The sequence below is a fragment of the Crocuta crocuta genome, unplaced genomic scaffold (assembly GCF_008692635.1).
Source record: "Crocuta crocuta isolate KB4526 unplaced genomic scaffold, BGI_CrCroc_1.0 scaffold402, whole genome shotgun sequence".
NCBI classification, from domain to species: domain Eukaryota; kingdom Metazoa; phylum Chordata; class Mammalia; order Carnivora; family Hyaenidae; genus Crocuta; species Crocuta crocuta.
In genome coordinates, this window is record NW_027529633.1 from 1,582,448 (window position 1) to 1,603,897 (window position 21,450).

At 36.1% G+C, this 21,450-nt stretch overlaps 1 protein-coding gene across 2 annotated transcripts in view; it reads left to right on the plus strand.

Moving 5' to 3' along the window:
- The window catches only part of SNTG1 (syntrophin gamma 1), a 319,485-nt gene that overhangs the window by 140,559 nt on the left and 157,476 nt on the right, over nucleotides 1–21,450 (plus strand). For both annotated transcript variants that reach the window (XM_077762285.1, XM_077762287.1), the window contains exon 10: nucleotides 3,397–3,526. In XM_077762285.1, coding sequence (XP_077618411.1) covers nucleotides 3,397–3,526 — 130 coding nt within the window. The remainder of the gene's footprint in view (nucleotides 1–3,396; nucleotides 3,527–21,450) is intronic.

The following is a 21,450-nucleotide window of genomic DNA, read 5'->3' on the forward strand; positions in this document are numbered from 1 at the left end:
CAACAGATTCACGACCTGCCACTTCCCCAGTGCACATTGTCTAAGTCAAATAGCCCACATTTCTCTCCACATGTTACTATTTGGTTTTGGATGAACTATCTCCCACCTAAATGCTTTCCCTTCTCTTCTCCATTGAAAAGCTTCAACCAGTGAGATCCAAAACCTTGAAGTAATTTTGACTCTACTCCCTTCCTCAAATTCTATCTTTAAAAAGGGTGTCATATTCTTTCTAATGCCTCTATAAACCCCTTGAGATAATTGTTTTATTTTTCATTCTGTTGAACACCTTATTTCAGTTCCATATCATCTCCCAGTTTAGCAGTCATATTACTGACAGCCCTCCATAGAAAGTCAAGTCCTTGGGGACTTTGAGGCCCCTGTGTGGCTTACAAAACCCCCCAGCTCTGAGCCTGTCTACTACTCCATGCTGATCTTCTGCCATCTTGCACCTGGATGTGGCAATCCAGCTGCTCCAAACTGCTACATTTTGGTGCCTGTGATTCTCGTTCTTCGTGCTAGAAGTGCCTTCCCTCTCTGCTTTCTACTGTTCCCTCCTCACAAATTTAATGTCTTCCTATGTGTGCCCTCATGAGGTATTAAATCAGCAGTGAATTAAAATGTGAACTATTCACAGTGTTAATCAGACATGTGTGTAAATTTATATGTATGTGTAAGTTATATTGAAAATTATGTATAAACTTTGTAGTCAGTAGAATATTGTTCATACAAGGAAAACGAAGCTTGTATATATATATATATAAAAAAAAAGAAAGCAAAACCTGCATTCAAATTCAGCAAAGTTTGAGAATACTTTTCATTGCCAGAGCAATGACCCAGAATTCTTCAAAAAATATAAAAAAGTTGAGCAAAGAGTGGACAAATTAATCTGAATGTAAAACTTCAGGTTATCTCACCTCAATATTGTAATTTTTTCAGCACGTGTGTACATGCATGAGGGTAGACTAAGGATCATAATTATTTCTGGGTATCCTCAAGACTACTACAAATATTGTTCAAGTTTAATGATTCACAATACCAAGTAGGCGGTTAATGCAGTCTATTGATTTCAAAACGTATACCACCAAATAAGATGAAACAAAAAAAAGTTTTTTCTCCTGATTATCTTTAGTCAAAGAAATGTATTTTCTAGAAGCTAAAAATAAAAGCGAAAGCACTGTAGTTCTTCCTAAGTGCTGATGAAGCAATAAGTCCAGTAAACATTCTCAAATATTGCAGTCAGAATCACATATTAATGGATTATTCACAGGAAAATTATTCATAGTTTCAGGGGTATATGAAAATCATCTCGATCTCACTAGTTACTCCATAAATACTTGGTAAATCTGTAAAGTACATGATTCTCATTTTCCTATAGAGGAAATTGTATCACAACTAAGTGAACTAATTTGTTAATATTCTCATTATTTGAATAACAGAGGCAGGAATATGACTCACACTATAATTTTATGATCAGGCTATTTTGGAAGAGGTCATATGTAAGCAAAGAAAGTGCTCAAATACTTATATTCTTGAAAGGGTTTCCATTAAATCAATCCAAAAAGTTGAAACAGAATGTAAAAAGTAATATATATGTTAACATATAAGCTTGCATTTATAAAGATTAGGCCCTCAGAATTATTCTTTCTAGGGACTATGTAACATATGATTAGACAGACTGCAGATTTGATCTAAGCGTATTAACTTTAATCAGCTAAAAATATCAAAAGCTGCCATGATTCATTTAAAGCAGAGAGGACAAATACGTTCAAGATATGCTTTAATTTTTGGTACATGAAGCAATGGTTATGATAATCAGAGAGCAGAAAGTAATATATATTACTAAATGCAAATCAGTTCTCATTTTCCACGGATGGTTGAGCTTTCTAGATATTTTAAACGTCTTCTTCACTGCAGAATATCAAAATTAAAGCAATGAAAGACATGTGAGGTTATAATATTCTTTTCGTGCCCTGCATATTTTTTCTTGTCACAAATTCAAAAGAACATTACTCCAAAGAGACAGATAATAGTTGTACTTTCTAAAGTCTTTTCAGGTATTTTTAAGAGAAAACAAAAAATAAAGTATATTGGAACACTTCCTTGTTTCAGTTGAAAGTGCTTGGTCAAGGGTATGAGAGCATATTTCTCTAAAAATATCAGTAACTTGGATGCAGAGTGCCTTAGAATCAAAAGCTGTAGCTTGTGCACAGTTCTGAGATATGAACAAGAGTCATAGGAAGGCAAGGTGACCCAGGTACTGAATTGAGCCAGATCTATGTCCTATGCTCTGTCCTTTCTTTGTTTAAGAAAGTGAAATCATACCTACTACCCATAAATACCTAGTTACAAGTGTCAGAAAACAGAAAAGGTATTTATTAAAAGAAAAATATATAAATGTATATAATTTGCAAGGCCTTTGAATGCTGAACTACAGAACTTTTCTATTTCTTCATAATTGGCTGAGATTTAAATATAGCTTGTACATTTCCCAAAGTGTATCATATTACACAACATGGTAATTCTCAAGCCCAAGCCATTTGGCTAGCTTCCATTCATTTTAAATTTTTATCAATTCCTGTCTGTTAAGCTCATAGATAAATATGCAAGAATTTGATACAGAAAAAAAATCATTAAAGCTGTAGGGAGCAATTTTGAATTCTATAGGGCTTTGGTATACAGTTTAGGATGGCATCATTTAATTTCCTCTAACAACAATGACAACAAATCAACAAAAAGCCCATAAGGATATTTATACTGCTCACTGGGTTTTAAAGAGAAGTCTGGTTGTTTGTTATCAAATGCATGACATGTACATAAATTCAGAGAAAGTTTAGACTTGAGGTGGAACTATGAACCTCTTGTCCAAATCATCTTTGAGAAGAGGAATAAACGGGGGCTGAACATGGTTTACAACTAGCAAAATCATGCAGCTTGTGATGTCAGGTTATTTTTTTAATATGATACTTAATATCTGTGTATCTTTTCTATGATCTTTCCATTGTAAACCAGAAAATGCATTGAAAAATGTGAAGAAGAGATGATGTCAGCCAAAGTAATAGATAAACTTCTATGTACATTTTGATGGTAAACTGGGAAAAGAATCATAACATGTCTTAAATATTCTTCCATTTATATAACATATATTTTACAACTCAAGTTTTCTCCAAATATATATGAATCTCAAGATAACTTTCTACTAATTCAAAATATGTCATCTGGGTTCCTACTTGGTGCTCCATTTAAAAACAGAGATATTTTTAAAGAGAAATAAGCAAATATGAATTTGAAGCTCTATTTGTATTGTGGAAGAGAAGACCTTTCCACAGATTCTATGTCAAGTTGCAAACAGATAAATGAGATGATGTTTTGATCTGATTTGTTCTGACATGTCTGCAGGCAGAATGCTTTTCAAGTCGTTGCTGTGGATGGGGTCTGCAGTGGGATTATTCAGTGCCTCTCCGCTGAAGACTGTATTGACTGGCTACAAGCAATAGCAACTAATATTTCAAACCTCACAAAGCACAATGTAAGTAGTAATTCAAGGAATATCTGGCCATAGAGTTTCTCAACTGTGGTAAATGTCTTCAGTATATATGCAACTTTACAGCAACTACTTGGTGTTTATCTGAAGTGAGACACTTTATATCCATCATGAAAGCTATTCAGGAATACTTATTTAAAGAAAATTACTTTATCTTGAGAGTTTTAGCCCAATATATCCAGTTCAAGAATACTTTCACATTTAAGTTGTTATTCGCAAACATCATAAGCATCAACATGAGTTAAGTAAGTGAAAATAGATATTTAGCATGCAATCACTAAACATATGTATATATAAGTAAAAGTATTCTGAATTAAAACAGTACTGAATTTCGAGATAGCATTACTGAGTTTCCTTTAGTGATTTTAGAATTGCAGCTGGAACCGTTTCAAGGGGTGAGAAGGGAGGGTGAAAGAGTCAGCATGAAGACTGAAGTACCCATTTGGGATGATTCTGACACAAGAATGGTCAGAAGATGCATTTTAGGATCCAGCAACATCTCCACTTAGCACCATGTCTATATTACCAAGAATGGCTTCTCTACTTTTTCTTTATTTTTCTACTCCAACTTTTCTTTCTCTATTCTGATCTCTTCATTATCTCTATCTTTTCATCACTATTCTTTCATGACCTAATCAGTCCTTCCCCCCACTTAAGTCTAGCAGTAGAGTCTATCAAAATATGCAAAACTATAAACTCTCATTTCATTGAGTACTGATGTAGGTCATTAAAGATTATTTGATCTTAACCAAATTCTATTGCAAAAACAATACCAGGTAACTCCAAACTTTTGTCTTTATATGCTCCTCTGAACACAACTCTTCTATGCCATGTTGAAGCCCTTCAGTCCTACGGAAAATTCAGAGGCCAACTATGTAAATGGCGAAGCAGAAATATGTAACTCTTTTTCGAACTCATGGGCATACAAAACTCTCCTCACACAAATAGCCCTCCAGACCCAATTATCTTTGCATGGATTTTGCTTTGAAATCTCGGAAGGAGTGTGGCCATGCACATGTCTCCCTGGTGCATGTTGGATGGATTATCTGGGAGTGACACTGATAGGGATGGGACATGTACATGTTCAGCATTTCCTGGCAATGCCGAACGGTTTTCAGATGGCTGTCCAGTTTGCCCTTTTCACTTCATGACCACAGATCTCTTCCTATAGATCACCTCAACACTCATCATCATTCTGTCTTTTAAATTTGGTTACTTGGTATGTGTGAAAACTATGTCTCATTGTAGTGTTAATGAAGCAAGGTGATTTTTTTTTTATGGTGCCTAAATGGGAGCAAGTACAGCAAGCCTTACTCAGGGACATTGCTCAGCAGGGAGGCCTGGCCTGGACATATCTGGCTGTTGCAAGAGTGACCCCCACAATACCCAGTCTTTGCCAATCTGTTGGTTTCATCATATCTGAGTTGCAGAAGATGACAAGAGATTTCAGACTGGCTAAAAAAAATGCAGTGCTTTTCTGAGGATCATGCCTCAATTTGTCCCTTACATCATTTTTGGAATGTTTTTAGGGATAAAATGCTGACTTTCTATTTCACTAGAGTGCCTAAAAATGAGCCAAGATCCTATGTTTATGAGAACAAAGTATTTTTAAAAGAACAGAATGTTCAATTTTCAATCCAAAGTGTTTCTCTAACTAGATCCAAATTTGCAATGACCCCAAATCCCAGGAACATTCTTAAGAAAGCTTTTTCTTCGGAATGTTACATTTAGTTAGAATGCTGTGACCCAGAAGACAAGCATATGAAAAGAAAAGGAAGATGCAAATGTCTCTATTCTCTGTAGGAATAGAGAATTACAAGCCAGATTTTATTGCTTGTTTTTCACCCTTGTGATAAGTACGTGCTGTGAGAGATGACTTTCTCACCCTATGCTGAGTGATCCATGTGTCTAGCATGATAATGTCGCTGTATTAATTTCGTTCGCCTTACACATTCTCTTGATTATGTTCCAACTGCATGTCCTTTTGGTCTTGTAACTGTTCTCATGCTAAAGTACTACTGTTGGCAATGAACTCTTACGTTTCTATGGTGCAACATACATGTAGAAAGGTCATTAGGCATAATAATTATATGTGAAAGCTAGGTTGGCTTCCGTGAAACACAATGGCTCCCCTGGTGATACAATTGATGTGGTTGGTTCCTATGAAGAAAGAAATGGTACAAATTGAGAGGAGCTGGAAGGGTTTTCTTCAGCATAGCCGGATCATTCCAGTTCTCTGAAATTTTTACTTTGGAAAAGACAGAAATATACCTGGCAGAAGGATATAGAAGTATTTTGTTTCTGTATCTGCAAATGCTTCAAGGGTATGTAAGCTTATGTAAGTAAAATCTGGATAAGTTGTCTGCTATTAATAGGTGCAAAAAGGAAAATACTGATAGATATCTGAGGAAATTTCATTCAAGAAATTAGCCTGCATAAACATAAATTTGAAAAAAAAAGACCAACTGGAAAATGCATATGAATATTATGTTAAGAAGTAAAAGTAAAAATCATGCTATTGAAATAATATAAAGACATATGTACTCATAATGATTAGAAGGAAAAAAGAGAAATATTAAAATCTTATTATAGAAACTTTTTAATAATGGATCATTTGAGTAATGGGACTAATTGGAGAATATATGTAGGAGAAGGTTAGAGGAAAGCAAACAAACAAACTCTATGCTGGAATTACTAGAGCACTGTGCTAACCATTTACTAATTCTTTGGTCACTGATTTCCAGCAATAAAAATTGTTAAATAGGAAGATTTTCATATCTGCTTTATGTGGAAATCCCATTGTATTTGCTATCTGAAAATGTTCTTTTTTCAGAAGGTCATTGAATATAATAGTTCAAAATATGTAGACAACACTTTCTATTTCAATTTAGCAGTATTCAAGGTGACTCCAAAATATTTACAGTGCATTTAGCACAAGAAGATGCTTCAGGGACCTGTCTTAAATCTGTGCTTGCACAGGAGCCCATTCATTCTACTTAACTTTTATGCTCACACACTGGAAAGGAAGGAATGGCAGAGGCTACGGTTTACTGGGTTGGGTTCCAGAAAGGCCAAAACTGGCTCGCTTTGGGCATTTGCTATTATTTTGGGTAAAGTAGACTTGAAGAGATTTGTAAACATAAAACTCGTGAATTGTAAAAAACAGTACTTGCTTCAAGTTAATACTTCTTAAATTCCTTTTTCTACCTTTTATTATTTTATCGAATACATGATCAGGTGTCTGTAGAAAGTTATTAATTTTTATTTCCATGGTCGAGCCATATTAAATACTGAAGATCCTAAAATATGGTGATATTGTAATGGAGTGAAACTCTTGAGAACCTTTCTGGGGAGGGAATGTATTTTGCACGTAGAAGGAATGTGAGTGATGGGGGGCCACCTAGCAGCCTTTAAAAGATGGCTCTCTGTTTTCTCTACTTCCAACCTTATTTTCTCTACTTCCTGCCTTGTACAACCCTCTGCCTTGATGTGCAGGCTGGATAGTGAGTTGAGAAGCAGATGCTTCCCTGTAAGAATTTCAGAAGAGACTGCAGTTTCGATTGACCTGATTACAACCTTGTGAGAAACCCAGAGGGGGAGGACCCAGCTAACATCACCTGGATAACTCCAGAAAATATAAGATACTGAATGTTTTGTTAAGTCACTAAGTGTTGGAGTTACACGTTACCCAGTGGTAACAAATGACATCTGTTTCCTAGAGCCCCTGTAACAAATAACTACAAATTTGGTAGCTTCAAATGAAAAAAAATTAATTTCTCACAGTTCTGGAGGTCAGAAGTCCAAAATAAGAGTGTCATCAGGGCTGCATCTGGAGACTCTAGAGGAGCCTGTTAAAATACAGTAAAAGAACTCCACAGAAAAGGAAAGAAAAGAAAAATAAAATAGAAAAGTCAGACAGGCAGAAAGCACAAAGTAGGATGGTGATTTAAGCCCAACTATATCAAGTATTTACAACAGAGTTAAATGGACCAAACTGTCTAGTTATATATAAAGATTGTCAACTGGACAACAATAATATCAGTAAAAGTAACATTTATGTATTTCTTATAAGAGAAAGTATAAAATCAAGATATTAGCAAGAGAAAAGTAAGAGTATAGAAGAATACAGTGCCAACAATAATTAAAGATAGGTGTGGGAGCTTTGATGCTATCAGGTAAGGTGAACTTTATGGCAAATACATTACCAAAGATGGAGGTGGTTGCTTCGTAATAATAAGTATTTAATTCACTAGGTAAAGGAAGTAAATGCAAATGTCAATGTCACATGGAATCAACAGTAGCTATCATCTGAGATTGAAGAGAAAAAAAAAGGACAATTACAGAGCTAGAACCACAGAATAGTTAACGCATATTTATTTTAAAAAAAGGAAAGAAATATTACAGACTGTGAGATCACAAGAGGAAAGTAACTGACTCATGCAGCTCTTCATTTTAGCCTGTAAAGGGTCATTATCATGTTTTCCCATCACACACAGGTGGAAATCTCCCATTAAACCACTCAGTGAGCACTAAGTGAATTTGGGATGCCTCCCCAACAACACCCCAGGACGGGAGCAAACTGTAGTTATCTGCTATTAAAACCTATCAGCGTCTCTCACTGCAATTCTTTAAGGCCAAAATAGTTCTTAGATTCTCACTGTCCAGTATCAATTCCATATATATCCTTAAAATGTTAACTGCCCCACAAAAAAGGGTTAACCATGCATTCATTTTAAATATTCTTAATTTTTAATTTATAAGTTATAAACAGTAACTAAAAATAAAATTTAAAATATAATTTAGTCTATAGCTCAAAACCAGCACTTAAACTTGGTTTTGTTTTATCAGATATTTACTCTATGCATCTGTGCTGGACAGAATAATGGCCTCCTCAAATGTCTGCGTCCTAATTTCTAGAACCTGTGAGTGTGTTATGTCACATAGAAAAGAGTTAAGGTTGTAGCTGGAATTAATTTTGCTAATCAGCTGACTTTCAAATCAATTGATCACGCTGGATTATCCAGGTATGTCCAATGTAATCACTAGTGTCTTTAAAGTGGAAGAAGGCAAAAAGAGAGAATTATGGAAATAACAGCCTGAGGAGTAGGTCTGACATGGCTGGCCCTGAAGATGCAGAAAGAGACCAGAACTTGAAGAAATCCAGGAGGCCAGTAGAAGCTGCCAGAGACAAGGGGATGTTTCTCCTCCAGAGCTTCTAGAAAGGAACACATCCCTGGCAGCACTTTGATTTTACACCAGTGTGACCCGTTTAGGACCTCTGACCTATAGAACTGTAATATAAGAGAGTAGTGTTTTGTTTTCAAGCCACTGAGTTTGTGGTAATTTGTGCTTGCAACAATAGAAAACTAACTCAGCATCTAGATAAACTCATTACATTTCTTTTCACCTCATCTAAATCTCACCATTTAATCTGAAAAGCATACCTCTAGTCTTATCACATTTAGCTTTTTCCAAATAGCTATAAAATGCACTTGTATATATCAGAAAAGCAATCTAATATGCATATTATTAATTAATCCAAGAGCAAAACAGTATATATTAGCATTTGAGGGCCTACGTCCTTTAAAAGCAGCTAACATGGGGACGCCTGGGTGGTACAGTTGGTTAAGTGTCCCACTTCAGCTCAGGTCATGATCTCACCATTCATGAGTCTGAGCCCCACATTGGGCTCTGTACTGACAGCTCAGAGCCTGGAGCCTGCTTTGTACTGTGTGTTCCCTCTTACTCTCTGCCCCTCCCCCACCACTTGCATTCTGTGTGTGTGTGTGTGTGTGTCTGTGTGTGTGTGTGTGTGTGTCAAAATTAAATAAACATTAGAAAAAATTTAAAGCAGCTAATGTATAGTAATATCACAACAAAAATAATCATAATCGTTGAGATGAAATGTACTGTCTTTGGAGCAAAGACTGTCTTTGGAGTTGGGAACAGGGTCTATTTTTCTCAAGACCTTGACAGGCATGGCTAAAAGCCTTCAAATACTACAGAAAATGAGGCAGAAGAAATCACCTGAAGGCCGTGAGAGTTGCAGGAACCAGAAGAGCAAGGGTAACTGGCCCGGTCTCTTAGAGGTCAGGACTGGAGTCACAGGGAGTAACTGGGAAAGTGTGACGTGAGGGTGCTGGCTGACGCAGGGAATGACAGCGGCCTTGAGGAAGGAGCTGGTGTGTTCTACCTGACTTGCTCCTGATCAAACAGGGCAGCACCTATGTCTTATGTCTGTCCAGCTTCCGAACTTAGCAGACTCCTGCAGAACAAATATGAAGTGAATGAATGAGTCAATCAATCAATCAATCAATCAATCAGTAGTTGTGCCCAGAAAAGATTACTGAGAAAATGGAGGTGAAAAAAAGAGGGAAAAGGGAAATAGTACTGTGGTGAGAACTTCTTTTTAAATTCTTTAACTCGTTAAATACGACTCATTACATCCTAAAACTTTGGAATCATTATCTGCTTTTAGAACAGTTATGGAGAAGAGGTTCTGGCAGTGCTGTGTTCTGGCATAGACGATTTCTGTGGACTGACTATTATCAGGCCGTATTTCCCTGTCCCTCAGAAATCTCCACCTCTCCTCATAGGTGTCTGATAAACAAATGTGTTTATTTTTTTCTGTTTTGGAAAAAACCTTCTTCATCTAACTCACTGAATGACTTTCTAAGAGGCAAGAGTAAAAATGTGCAGGGGACCAGAGGGTCAGGAAAAAATGACCGTAATGCATGTATCTGATTGGAGATCAAAGCAAATACCTTTGAAAATATCTACATTGCCCAACAGCTGTGATTCTCTTATCAACATTTTTACATGTGTTCCTCAAACCTTCTCGTTAGAAGAGACCGCAGAGATCATCTAGCCCCATCTCCGGCCCAAGTATGAAACATCTGTGGCAAAAGTCTCTTCGGATGACTCTCTGCTGGAAATCTTTCAATGACAAGAAAGCCATGACTTCACAATGTGGCAACTAAATCTATGATAACTCAGTATCAGATTTTCCTTAGGCTGAAGAAAATCTCTCTCCCGTAGCTTTCATCCATTCGTAGTAGGTCTTTCTTGGGAAAGACACACAATAATTGAAATTTCTCTTTTACTTGGCAACTCTTCAGATATAAAAGGACAAGTATATATGCCACAGGCTGTTTTTGTTTCTTTTTCAATAGAAATATCACTGGTGCCTCCCTCCCCGGGCTTCCCATCCTGGTCACTGCCCCTGGATGGACATTGAAGCCCTCTAGAATAACTAGAGTTTTAATTATATATTCAAGTTTTCATTACTGACATTACCATGAACTCAAGTTTCTTAAAGTTTCATTATAATATTGACATGTATTTACTGAGTTTTCAGTATTCATTTACTTGTAATCATATACTGAAAACATTCGACATTACATTTTATTATAATGATTGATCAAGATTTGTGTTTTCTCATTAACTATATTACATACGACATTAGCGGTAGTGAAAAAAATTCAAAGTTTAAGTATGTGTTTTACATCTAAACACACTTGTGAGTCAGAAAACCTGGTTCTTGATTTGGTTGCACCAATTACTAAATACTCCAAGTTGTGGGAGCGACCTATGTTAAACCATTTAAGAAAACATTTGGTTCCTTAGTTTCTTAACTTTTCAAAGATTGATTTGTCATTGCTCTTGCCTTCCTTACTAGGCTACAATGAGATTCAAGAAATTTCTTGAGCTGTTAACTACCATGGCCTGTAATGTATATAATGTATAATGTTAAAGAGCAGTACTATATTGACATTCATATAAGGTTAATATTTTACCCCACACTTTTTAGAAGAATATCATACGATGGAAATTCAATAAAATGTTGTGGATATTAGTTAACTGATAAAAATACAAGAGTACTAAAGATATGTTTCTTTCTTAATGTTGGTTCGTAATATGAAAAGTGACTTCCCTGCTATTTACAGAGTGGAAACGGGAAAGATGTCTAACTTTAAAATGGAGACACCTAAAAACCATAACCACAGCCAAGCAATCAAAGTTGACTTTAACAGTTACAGTCATGTTTATAGTATCTACCCTTGAGATGATGTAGTAAGAATGACACTTTACCGCCTCTGTGGTCTTCCTCCCACAAATCCATAACATCTGTTGTTTCATGAGAAAAGTATCAAAAAGGTCAGTTGAAGTATCTACAAAATACTTGACCATTACTCCTCAAAACTTGTCATGAAAACAAGGAAAGCTTGAGAAACTGTCACAGCCAAGAGTAGCTAAGGAGAAATGATGACTATAAATGTAATATATAGTGTATATATCTCACTCATCCTGGGTGAGATTCTGGAAAGGAAAAAGGATATTATATAAAAACTAAGGGAATCTTTTTTTTAATGTTTTGCTTATTTTTGAGAGAGAGAGAGAGACAGCATGAGCAGGGAGAAAGTCCCCTTTCTCTATTTCCCCATCCTTCTACCTATATCCCCTCTGGCAACCACATTTGTTCTCTGAATTTAAGACTCTGTTTATCTGTCTCTTTTTTTTTTCTTTGTTTTGTTTCTTAAATTCCACATATGATCGCCAATAAATCTAAAAGTATTTTTTTTTAAATGTTCATTTTAAAGAATTCATAAATGGAGCACCTGGAGGGATTAGTCAGTTAAGTATCTGACTCTTGGTTTAGGCTTAGGTCATGATCTCATTGTCCATGGGTTCAGGCCCCACATCAGGCTCTGCACTGAAGGACAGAGCCTTCCTGGGATTCTCTCTATCTCTCTCTCTCTCTCTGTGCCTCTTCCCTATTTTCTCATTCTCAAAAATAAATAAATTTTAAAAAAGAATTCATAAGTGTGTGGGTATAAATATATATAATGTAAATATATAATATAAATATATATTTATTTATATATAATATAATAAATATATTATATACAATTATTATTTATATAATATAAATGTATATATATTTATCATATNTATTAACAAAATTTGGAGATAGTTGCAAGCTCCTGGATTTAATCATCCATTTATTTTAGTCAAATATTTTTCAGGGAATATAGTGTCAATTTGCTGGGGATTGGTACTTTAGTTTTGAGCAAAATAGATAGTCTTTGTCTTTGTGGAGCAAAGAATCCAGTGGGGAAAGGAAACAATTAAATAAGCACACAAGTAAATGTGGAATAACAACATTCACAGATGGCATGAAAAAGTGTTATGAGAGGTTAAATCTGTATCTACACACAAATGTGAGGATAATCTCCTAAAGTTGATATATTAATAATGAATAAGAATAAAATAGGCAAATTAGTGGATAAAGACTTTTTAAGCAAAGATAATAGTATCTATGTATATAAGAGATAAAAGTCAAAGGACTTAATCACAACAATGAATCTCATTTAATTTGGAAGCTGTCACTCATGGTAGATAAAATGAAAATGTTTAGATCAGGATAAGTGACTTTTTCATAAATCTCAATTTACCTTTTAAGAACAAAGCATTAATTATATATATGTGTGTATATATACACAAATATATATATTCCTTTTATATCTATGGAGTTAAACGCCTATTTTCTTATGAAATAATGATTATCCATAGAAGTTTTGTTTTATTTGATGTGCATGTTAAATAAAGTAAAAGAATTCGTATATTTTGGCATCATACCGCACTATTTAAAGTTTTGGGGTGCCTGGGTGGCTCAGTTGGTTAAACATCCGACTTTAGTTCAGGTCATGATCTCAGGGTCCGTGAGTTCAAGCTCTGTGTCGGGCTCCGTGCTGACAGCTCAGAGTCTGAAGTCTGCTTCAGTTTCTGTGTCTCCCTCTCTCTCTGACCCTTCTCCACTCATACTCTGTCTCTCTGTCTCTCTCTCTCTCTCTCTTTCTAAAAAATAAATTAAAAGCTTTTTTTTTTTTAAAGATTTAATGCTCCAGGAGATATACACGTCCATATTGTTGAAATAGATAGAGCCTTACCAGATAGGGCAGGTCTAGATATAGCCCTAAAATAAATGGAAACTTCAAAATTATTAACCCCAACTCACTGAATTCAAAGGCTGGATGGAAATCATTAAGAAGAGGTTGGATTTCAGAAAGTCTCCAAGACCATTCTTCAAATGTCTCTAAGGCTGATCTCATCTAACTCCAGAACATTTGTGATATTAATTGACTAGATTACAAAAAATCCACACACACACGCACGCACACACACACACACAATACAGTAGTAAAAATAAATGCAGAAGACTAAGGTACTAGAAAAGACTATATAGCTAGACCTAAATGGAGGAAAAAGTATGACTTCCAAACACTGTGTGGTTTGATCAAAGGCAATCAAGATGGATGCTTTTGCAGAGGAGTCCTTGCAATGAGAAAGAAGCATGGGCTTTGGTGTCATCAGCCTTTATATGAAGTCCTAGCTTCTGTGCCTGAGTTACAGGGTTTGGGCTTCATATACCTCCTCATAAAGAGGCACTAAGTTAGCTTCAGTCAATGTGAAGGTTAAATGAAGAGAGTGCTTTGAACATCACAGCTCTTAAGTGATGCTGAGACATTTGCCATTTTTTTCCTCTCTCAAGTTGCATTCTACATATAATGATTTAATCCATAAGCCATCAATAATAGAATCGATTTGCTTATTGTATGTGAGGTGGCATCTTTTTGTTTTGTTGAATAGCCATTTGAGATTCTGGAAGACAGTTGTTTGGGTAGCAGAAAATTGATGAAACTGAACATAATGGGTTAAAATGAATGTCTGGTAGTGACTACACCATTAAGCAGCTATGATTTGAGGCCAGCCAGAGGTCTACACCACAGTTCTCTCATGTTTAAAAGAAACAGAGGAGACAGGTCAAATGCATAGCTCTCTTTATGCCAGTGTCTCATAAATCCAACCTTTCCAAATACCTTCTACTACTATACTATTATAATAATTCTGACTGCTAAACAGTTTCATTTGGCGTTTCTAAGGTTAACAGCACATAAAGGAATCTCTTCTTCTTTTCTAACTTCTTTAATATAGACGTGTGTGTGTGTGTGTGTGTGTGTGTGTAGGCTAGAAATACACAATTATCTATCATCTACATGCACACACACACACATTTATATACACATATATATATTCTCAGCATGTATTTCCTTTATTGGAATGAAATATGTCACTTGAAATGTATTACCTACGTGTGTGTGCATGTAGATGATGGATAGGTAATTGTGTATTTCTACCCTTAAAGGTTCGTTGAAAAAAAATATGATCTGGGGCACCTGGGTAGCTCAGTTGGTTGAGCGTCTCACTTCGACTCAGGTCATGATCTCATGGTTCATGGGTTCGAGCTCCGCATTGGGCTCTGTGCTGACAGCTAGCTCAGAGCCTGGAGCCTGTTTCAGAATCTGTGTCTCCCTCTCACTCTGACCCTCCCCTGTTCATGCTGTCTCTCTCTCAGAAATAAATTTTTAAAAAAAAACATTAAAAAAATAAGAATATGTGGTTGCACGTGTGAGAATCTCAAAATATATAATTCACATTACATTATGTGAAAGAGAAATATTATTTTTCCCAGATGTTTGTATCAATGACAAATAAGAGAAACCCTGTAGGGTGGCTACTGAAGGAATAAATAATTGGGTTTTGTCCCCAGCTGACAAGAATTCTGGATGGTGACATTTACCGGCTTTGTTTCAGTGATTCAAGGTAGCCACCAAGAACCCACCTTCTAGCTGTACACATTATTACCGTCCACTACCTTTAAAGTGTTGACTTTTACCTTATTTGCACCTCATGGTCACACAAGGGCTTCAATGGTTCTTCAACATCACTTTAGTGTGTGGAACAGGAAAGAAAGGGAAGAAGGATAAGTAGCACCAGTTACATATCTTCCCTTTTATTAAGCTAAAAGAAAATTTCCCAGAAACCCTTCAGTGGACTATTGCTCACTTCTTATTCCCATGACTATTCCTCAGCTCAGTCCCAAGACAATTCTGGGGGCTGGGGCAGGGATGTGAAGGTGGTTAGTCTCGACCATTTGTAGTGTTGCCAGTGGGATATGACTGAGAAAAGAAGATTGTAAACAGCTTTTGAGACAGATAACCAGCAATAATCTACCACATTACTTAATATTAAAGATGTAGTGGAGCACCTAGGTGGCTCAGGCAGTTGAGCATCCAACTTCGGCTCAGGTCATGATCTCACGGCTCGTGGGTTCAAACTCAGAGCCAGGCTCTGTGCTGACAGGTCAGAGTCTAGAGCCTGCTTTGGATCCTGTGTCTCCCTCACTCTGCCCCTCCCCAACTCATGTTCTGGACCTTTCTGTCTCTCAAAATTGAATAAACATTTAAAAATTTTAATATTAAAACATAGTAATTGTGAAGTTAAATGTGTGTATAACCAATACCCTCTCTGATTTTTGTGAGTTAGTCTTTCAGCTCGCTCTCTCTCTCTCTCTCTCTCTCTCTCACACACACACACACACACACACACACACCTTTCCCTGAAAATCTGAATTGATTCAGCAGATATTTCACTCATCTTTCACATTTCAGACATTTACTTTCATAGATGAAAACAAAATTCATTTGGGAGTCATGTGTTTAATTCATAGAGACCTGAAATATTTGAATGCAGACACATGCAAGTTGAAAAACTAGAATATTTTTTTCCCTGAAAGTGTTGGTTGTGAAAAGCTAAAGGAAAAACTATTGTGTCTGCCACACTGAAAAGACTTGACAAAGCTTGTAGGTGACTTGAAAGTCATGACAACATCAAGCTGAGCACAAAGAAGATTTACTGACAACGAACGAAGGACGATGATTAGGGGTTACAGAGTGTCGTTCTGACAGGCATGGATGTCACTTAAGTCGACTTTTTCTTCCTTTTTATAGCTGCTGACATTTCTGAGCCCTTAGATGTACTTTTTCATGTTAGCGCGTTGTTGTTTCCTACATTGTTTTTCCTCATGCACCAAAATCTGAAAGTCAGACACACAGGTGTCAATTGAAAATGGGTCATAGAGAGTGAAATCACACAACTGCAGAGTCAGTAATTTAATTCAGAATAAAACCAAGGGCAAGTTTGGGCATTACACTGTGTGCCTATTTTTGACAATCATACTTTTGCTTTATACAACTAGACTTTATTTTGGCATGTGATGTCAGGAGATACTTCAATAAAATAGCCTACTTTGTTTCTTGAGAAACTGCTAACTAAAACTTAAAGTTCTTAGATTTCTGATATTAGAGAATATTAGCTGATATTCATTTGCACAACCCCAAACATCTGCTTTGGTGTTAGCTGAATAATACAATCATAATAAAATGGGGCAGTGTTACTGGACACAATTATATGCCACCCTTGATCTACGTGGTTCTGCCTGCATAGTCCAACCCCATCACCCTATAGGACTCATTCTTTTGCCTTTCTTTCTGGCCAGAGCATTCCCAGTTCTTAATGTTTTCATAGATTCAGAACCATAGGAACTTCCCAAGGGGCCTCAGCTTAACACACTTACCCCTTTTTAGTCACCCACAATGCCTAGGGCTGGACTTCAAGATGGCCTTCTACATGCCCATGTGACAGGAGCTGATCCCACTGGGCCCACCAGCTGCCCCTACATTGATGGTAACTCAGTAGGAACCTGCAGCAACTGATGCCCATGGCGCATACACTATCCAATAAGAGGCAAGGGCCAAGATGGAGCTAGCTTACAACTTGATTGTACTTCCTCAATAGAGGAACTATTTGGAAATGCAGACATTGATAAGGCTCTGCAGGTGGATCACACTTGATTGAACACCAGCAAGGTTTCTCAGAGCAAGGCCAAGGCCAGCTCAGTGACTCAGGCAACTTGCCACCTTGAATTTGCATTCTGCTGTCCTGCCTTGCTTCTTTTTACCTTTCACTCTTCCTTCCTTGGGGTTGAACGTTCTCCCTCAGTAAAGGTTTAGCACATATGACTTCCTCAGGCTATTTCTAGGGAAGCAAGACTAAGGAAATGCCTTTTACCCCTAACTGTTCATTAAGGATACTAAGCATTCCATGGGGGATACATTCTTACCTGAGGAGTGCAGTATGGGAGAGAAGGTGTAAATGAAGTGAGCTTAGTACCCTTAGGCCCTAAGGTGGATGAAGGGCCATTAGGAAATTATGCATGAAATCATTTTGAGTTTGCAGTTGCTCAATTGAATACATCTTAGAAGACCTCTCATTCCAAAATGCAGCTTAAAAGCTGAGGATATCTGACCAGGGTGCAGAGGTGGCTACAAACATTTCTGAGAATTATGCCCGAACTATTGAGATTCAACACCATGCATTTCCTTCATTAACAGTCCTGGCTAATAATTTAGCAATGGTAAACATAATGTTTTCACCTATGATTAATCCTGACATATTAAAAACTAAATTTCATCAGTTTCTGAAGCCAATAGTTCCTATACTGTGCAGACACACCTACCCTACAACCCATTTTCCTCTCTCTCTCTCTTTTTTTTTTTTTTACTTTTATAGCATCTTACATTACCTGTTGTAACACTCATCCCAAAACCTTAGAATTTTTAAAAATTTTTTTCAAGTTATTTATTTATTTTTAGAGAGAGAGAAAGTGTAAGTTGAGGAGGGGCGGAGAGACAGGGAGAGAGAGAGAATCCCAAGCAAGCTTCACACTGCCAGGTTGATGAGGAGCTCAAGCCCATGAACCATGAGATCATGACCTGAGCCAAATTCAGACACTTAACCACCCACGTGCCCCTTTCCAAAAAAATACTTAGAATTATTTGCCGAATATTTTTTGAAGTTTTTTTTTAATGTTTTATTTATTTCTAGGAGAGAGAAAGAGAGAGAGAGAGAGAGAGAGAGACAGCGTGAGCAGGGGAGGGTCATTGAGAGAGGGAGATACAGACTCCGAAACAGGCTCCAGGCTCTGAGCTGGCAGTCAGCACAGAGCCCAACGCGGGGCTCGAACCTACGAACTGTGAGATCATGACCTAAGCGAAAGTCGGAAGCTTAACCGACTAAGCCTCCCAGGCGCCCCATTGCCGAATGTTTTTTGAATACTTTCAGCTTTTAGGCTTTTAATTCATACTAAGATTAGATCAATGAAGTAGTTATGTGTGTTATATATAGGGCATGTGTCATGTATATGCTAATCTGAAATATGATGATAATAAAATTGAAAAATTGTACAAGAAAAATAAAATTTAAGAAAACTCATTTACGTATAATGCCTAATCAGCCTGATATAAATCTTTTAATTTTTATTTTTAATGTTTATTCTTATTTATTTATTTTTGAGAGAGACAGAGAGAGAGCACAAGCAGGGGAGGGGGAGAGAGAGAGGGAGGCACAGAATCCAAAGCAGGTTCCAGGCTTGGAGCTGTCAGCACTGAGCCTGACTCGGGGCTCGAACCCACAAATTGTGAGATCATGACCTGAGCTGGTCAGACACCCAACCAACTTAGCAACCCAGGCAGCCCAAAGGATATGTTTTTAAAAGCAACATGGCATACGTTTAAAGTTATATCCATAGCAATGGGGAATAACCAAGGTAGCAAGGACATAGAATCCAAATCCTGAAAAAAGTGCATGAAAATTATGAGCTGAAATGTGGGCTCCTGAGGCAAAACTAATTTTGTAATTCTTCCCTCTACATGGTAGAGGCAGGGTTTTATCAACAGCTGCACAGTAGATATATTGCCTTCTGTGCCCACACACTGATGTCATTAGTCTTCAGGTGGATGTATATCTATAGAACCAAGATCTCTCTTAGTCCTCACACATCTGTTAAATAATATTGGCCACAAATCTCTAAAGTAATTGGAGAGTTGTTTTTTGCTTCCATAGGAATGATTTCCTCTGGTAAATCTTCAATACTGATTTTCATGGGAAAATATACTTTGTTCACAGGGTCCTACAGCATCCATCACGGGAAAACACCACTTTAGCCACCAAAATGGACTTGGTTGTGAGCTTTAAAAAATAACAGGTTAATAGAATTTGGATAAAACCTTTTAATGTAAGATCTTCACCAATCTTCAAACATTTGATTGGGAAAAAAAAACCCTATCATTAAAGACATTTAAAGTAGGAAGAGAGCAATTTTTTAAAGAAATATTTGAATATCCTAGTGTATGTATATATATATATATGGTCTAAGGAGATAGTCACAAGACAACATTACTGCTTTAGTTTCTAGATACATTTAATGATATTAAAAATAAATATATAAAATTAAGGGATTCAAAAAATAGGAGTGATATTTAAAATAAATGGATACTTCTGTTACACCAAATTCTATTTGTCATCAGTTAGTTCCAAACAGATATCTATTAATACCAGCTGTTTATTACCCTTATCTCAATTTAACAGATCTGCCATAATAATTAAGTTTCCTTTAAAGGGTTTCCATCATTAACATTCAAAGGAATATTGTCGAAGTAAAAGGACACATATTTATCATTTCCCCCAGCATTTACTCAAAGTGAATATTATTCCTTAAAGTACAGTTCATAGTATTTATTTTAGCAGACGTTCACTTTTGATGCTGGGTAAATTTTAAAGTAATAGATTTACCATGATTATTTTCAGTTCTTTAGTATAAGAATTCTACTGAAATACCTGTGTAATATAAGCAATCAATGACTTTATATTTGTCCTTCTAGTTTTTTTTTTCAAGTAGAGTCTCAAAATTCAAAGTTCTAATGAAAAATGTTTAATGAAAAAGCTACTGAATTTAAATTAAACTTGTAATACTATAGGAATGTATTCTCGCATATAATAGAGATTCAAAGTATTTATTTATTTAAACTTAAGACTTCATCAATAGCAGAGATCTCTACAAGAAAAAAAATCCTTTAGTAATAGAATAAAATAAAAAAGACAGAATAAATGGTGAAAATGTTTGATACAGTAGAATGCATAATTTTTCTAACAATATCTAATATTTATAAAAATATGTGGGTGACATATAGTGAGTAAAAGTTTTACTAATTAATGATAAAATCTTGAAAATAACTTTCTTTTCTACTCCATTTCATCCAAACATGAAGATTCTTCTCATGTTGGGTTTTTAATTCTTCTCCTTAAAAAACTATTTAAAATCGTCTCTCTTCAGGAGTATACGTACATTACTTGACTTTTATATCTCTTGGGTATATTGTTTTCTAGAGAATCAAATACAAAACCCCATTTGCCATTTGGGGTATTAGAGTTGGTAAAAAAATATGTATTTCAAAATGTCTTTTCATTTGCTTTTAATTTTAGATTTTTATTAAAGTGCAGAAGATTATAAAATGAAAACTTATTGTAATCACAATACATATATTGCTATTGTTTTTATTAGTAGTATGTATTACACATATGTTCAAATATGTGTACATCTGTTGACACATATAAAGTAAAATTACCATCCTCTTGTTAAGCTGGTTTTATCATAGGGGCGCATGAGGGGCTCAGTCAGTTAAGCATCCGAATTCAGCTCAGTCATGATCTTGTGGTCTGTGGGTTCGAGCCCCGCATCGGGCTCTGTGTTGACAGCTCGGAGCCTGGAGCCTGCTTCTGATTCTGTATCTCCCTCTCCCTCTGTCCCTCCCCCCATTCATGCTCTGTGTCTCTCTCTCTCAAAAATAAATAAACATTAAAAAATTTTAAAGATGATATTATCCTTTGTTCAATTAAGATTTAATCATGAGCATTTTCCCATGACAGTAATTATATTCTGAGATCACCCACTTCTAATATAATAAAATTAGTAAATGGATTATTACTGGACATATGAATAATTCAAAATATATAATTAAATAATAGTGCCCTATGGATTTTTTGGCATATTAATCAGTTAAAACATTGCTGATTATATCTTAATGGAAGTATCTAGAAAAAGAATCAAAGAATATGAACAATTTTAGTCTCACAAACCAAGGCTGATGTCTTAATCCGATCAACTGGAT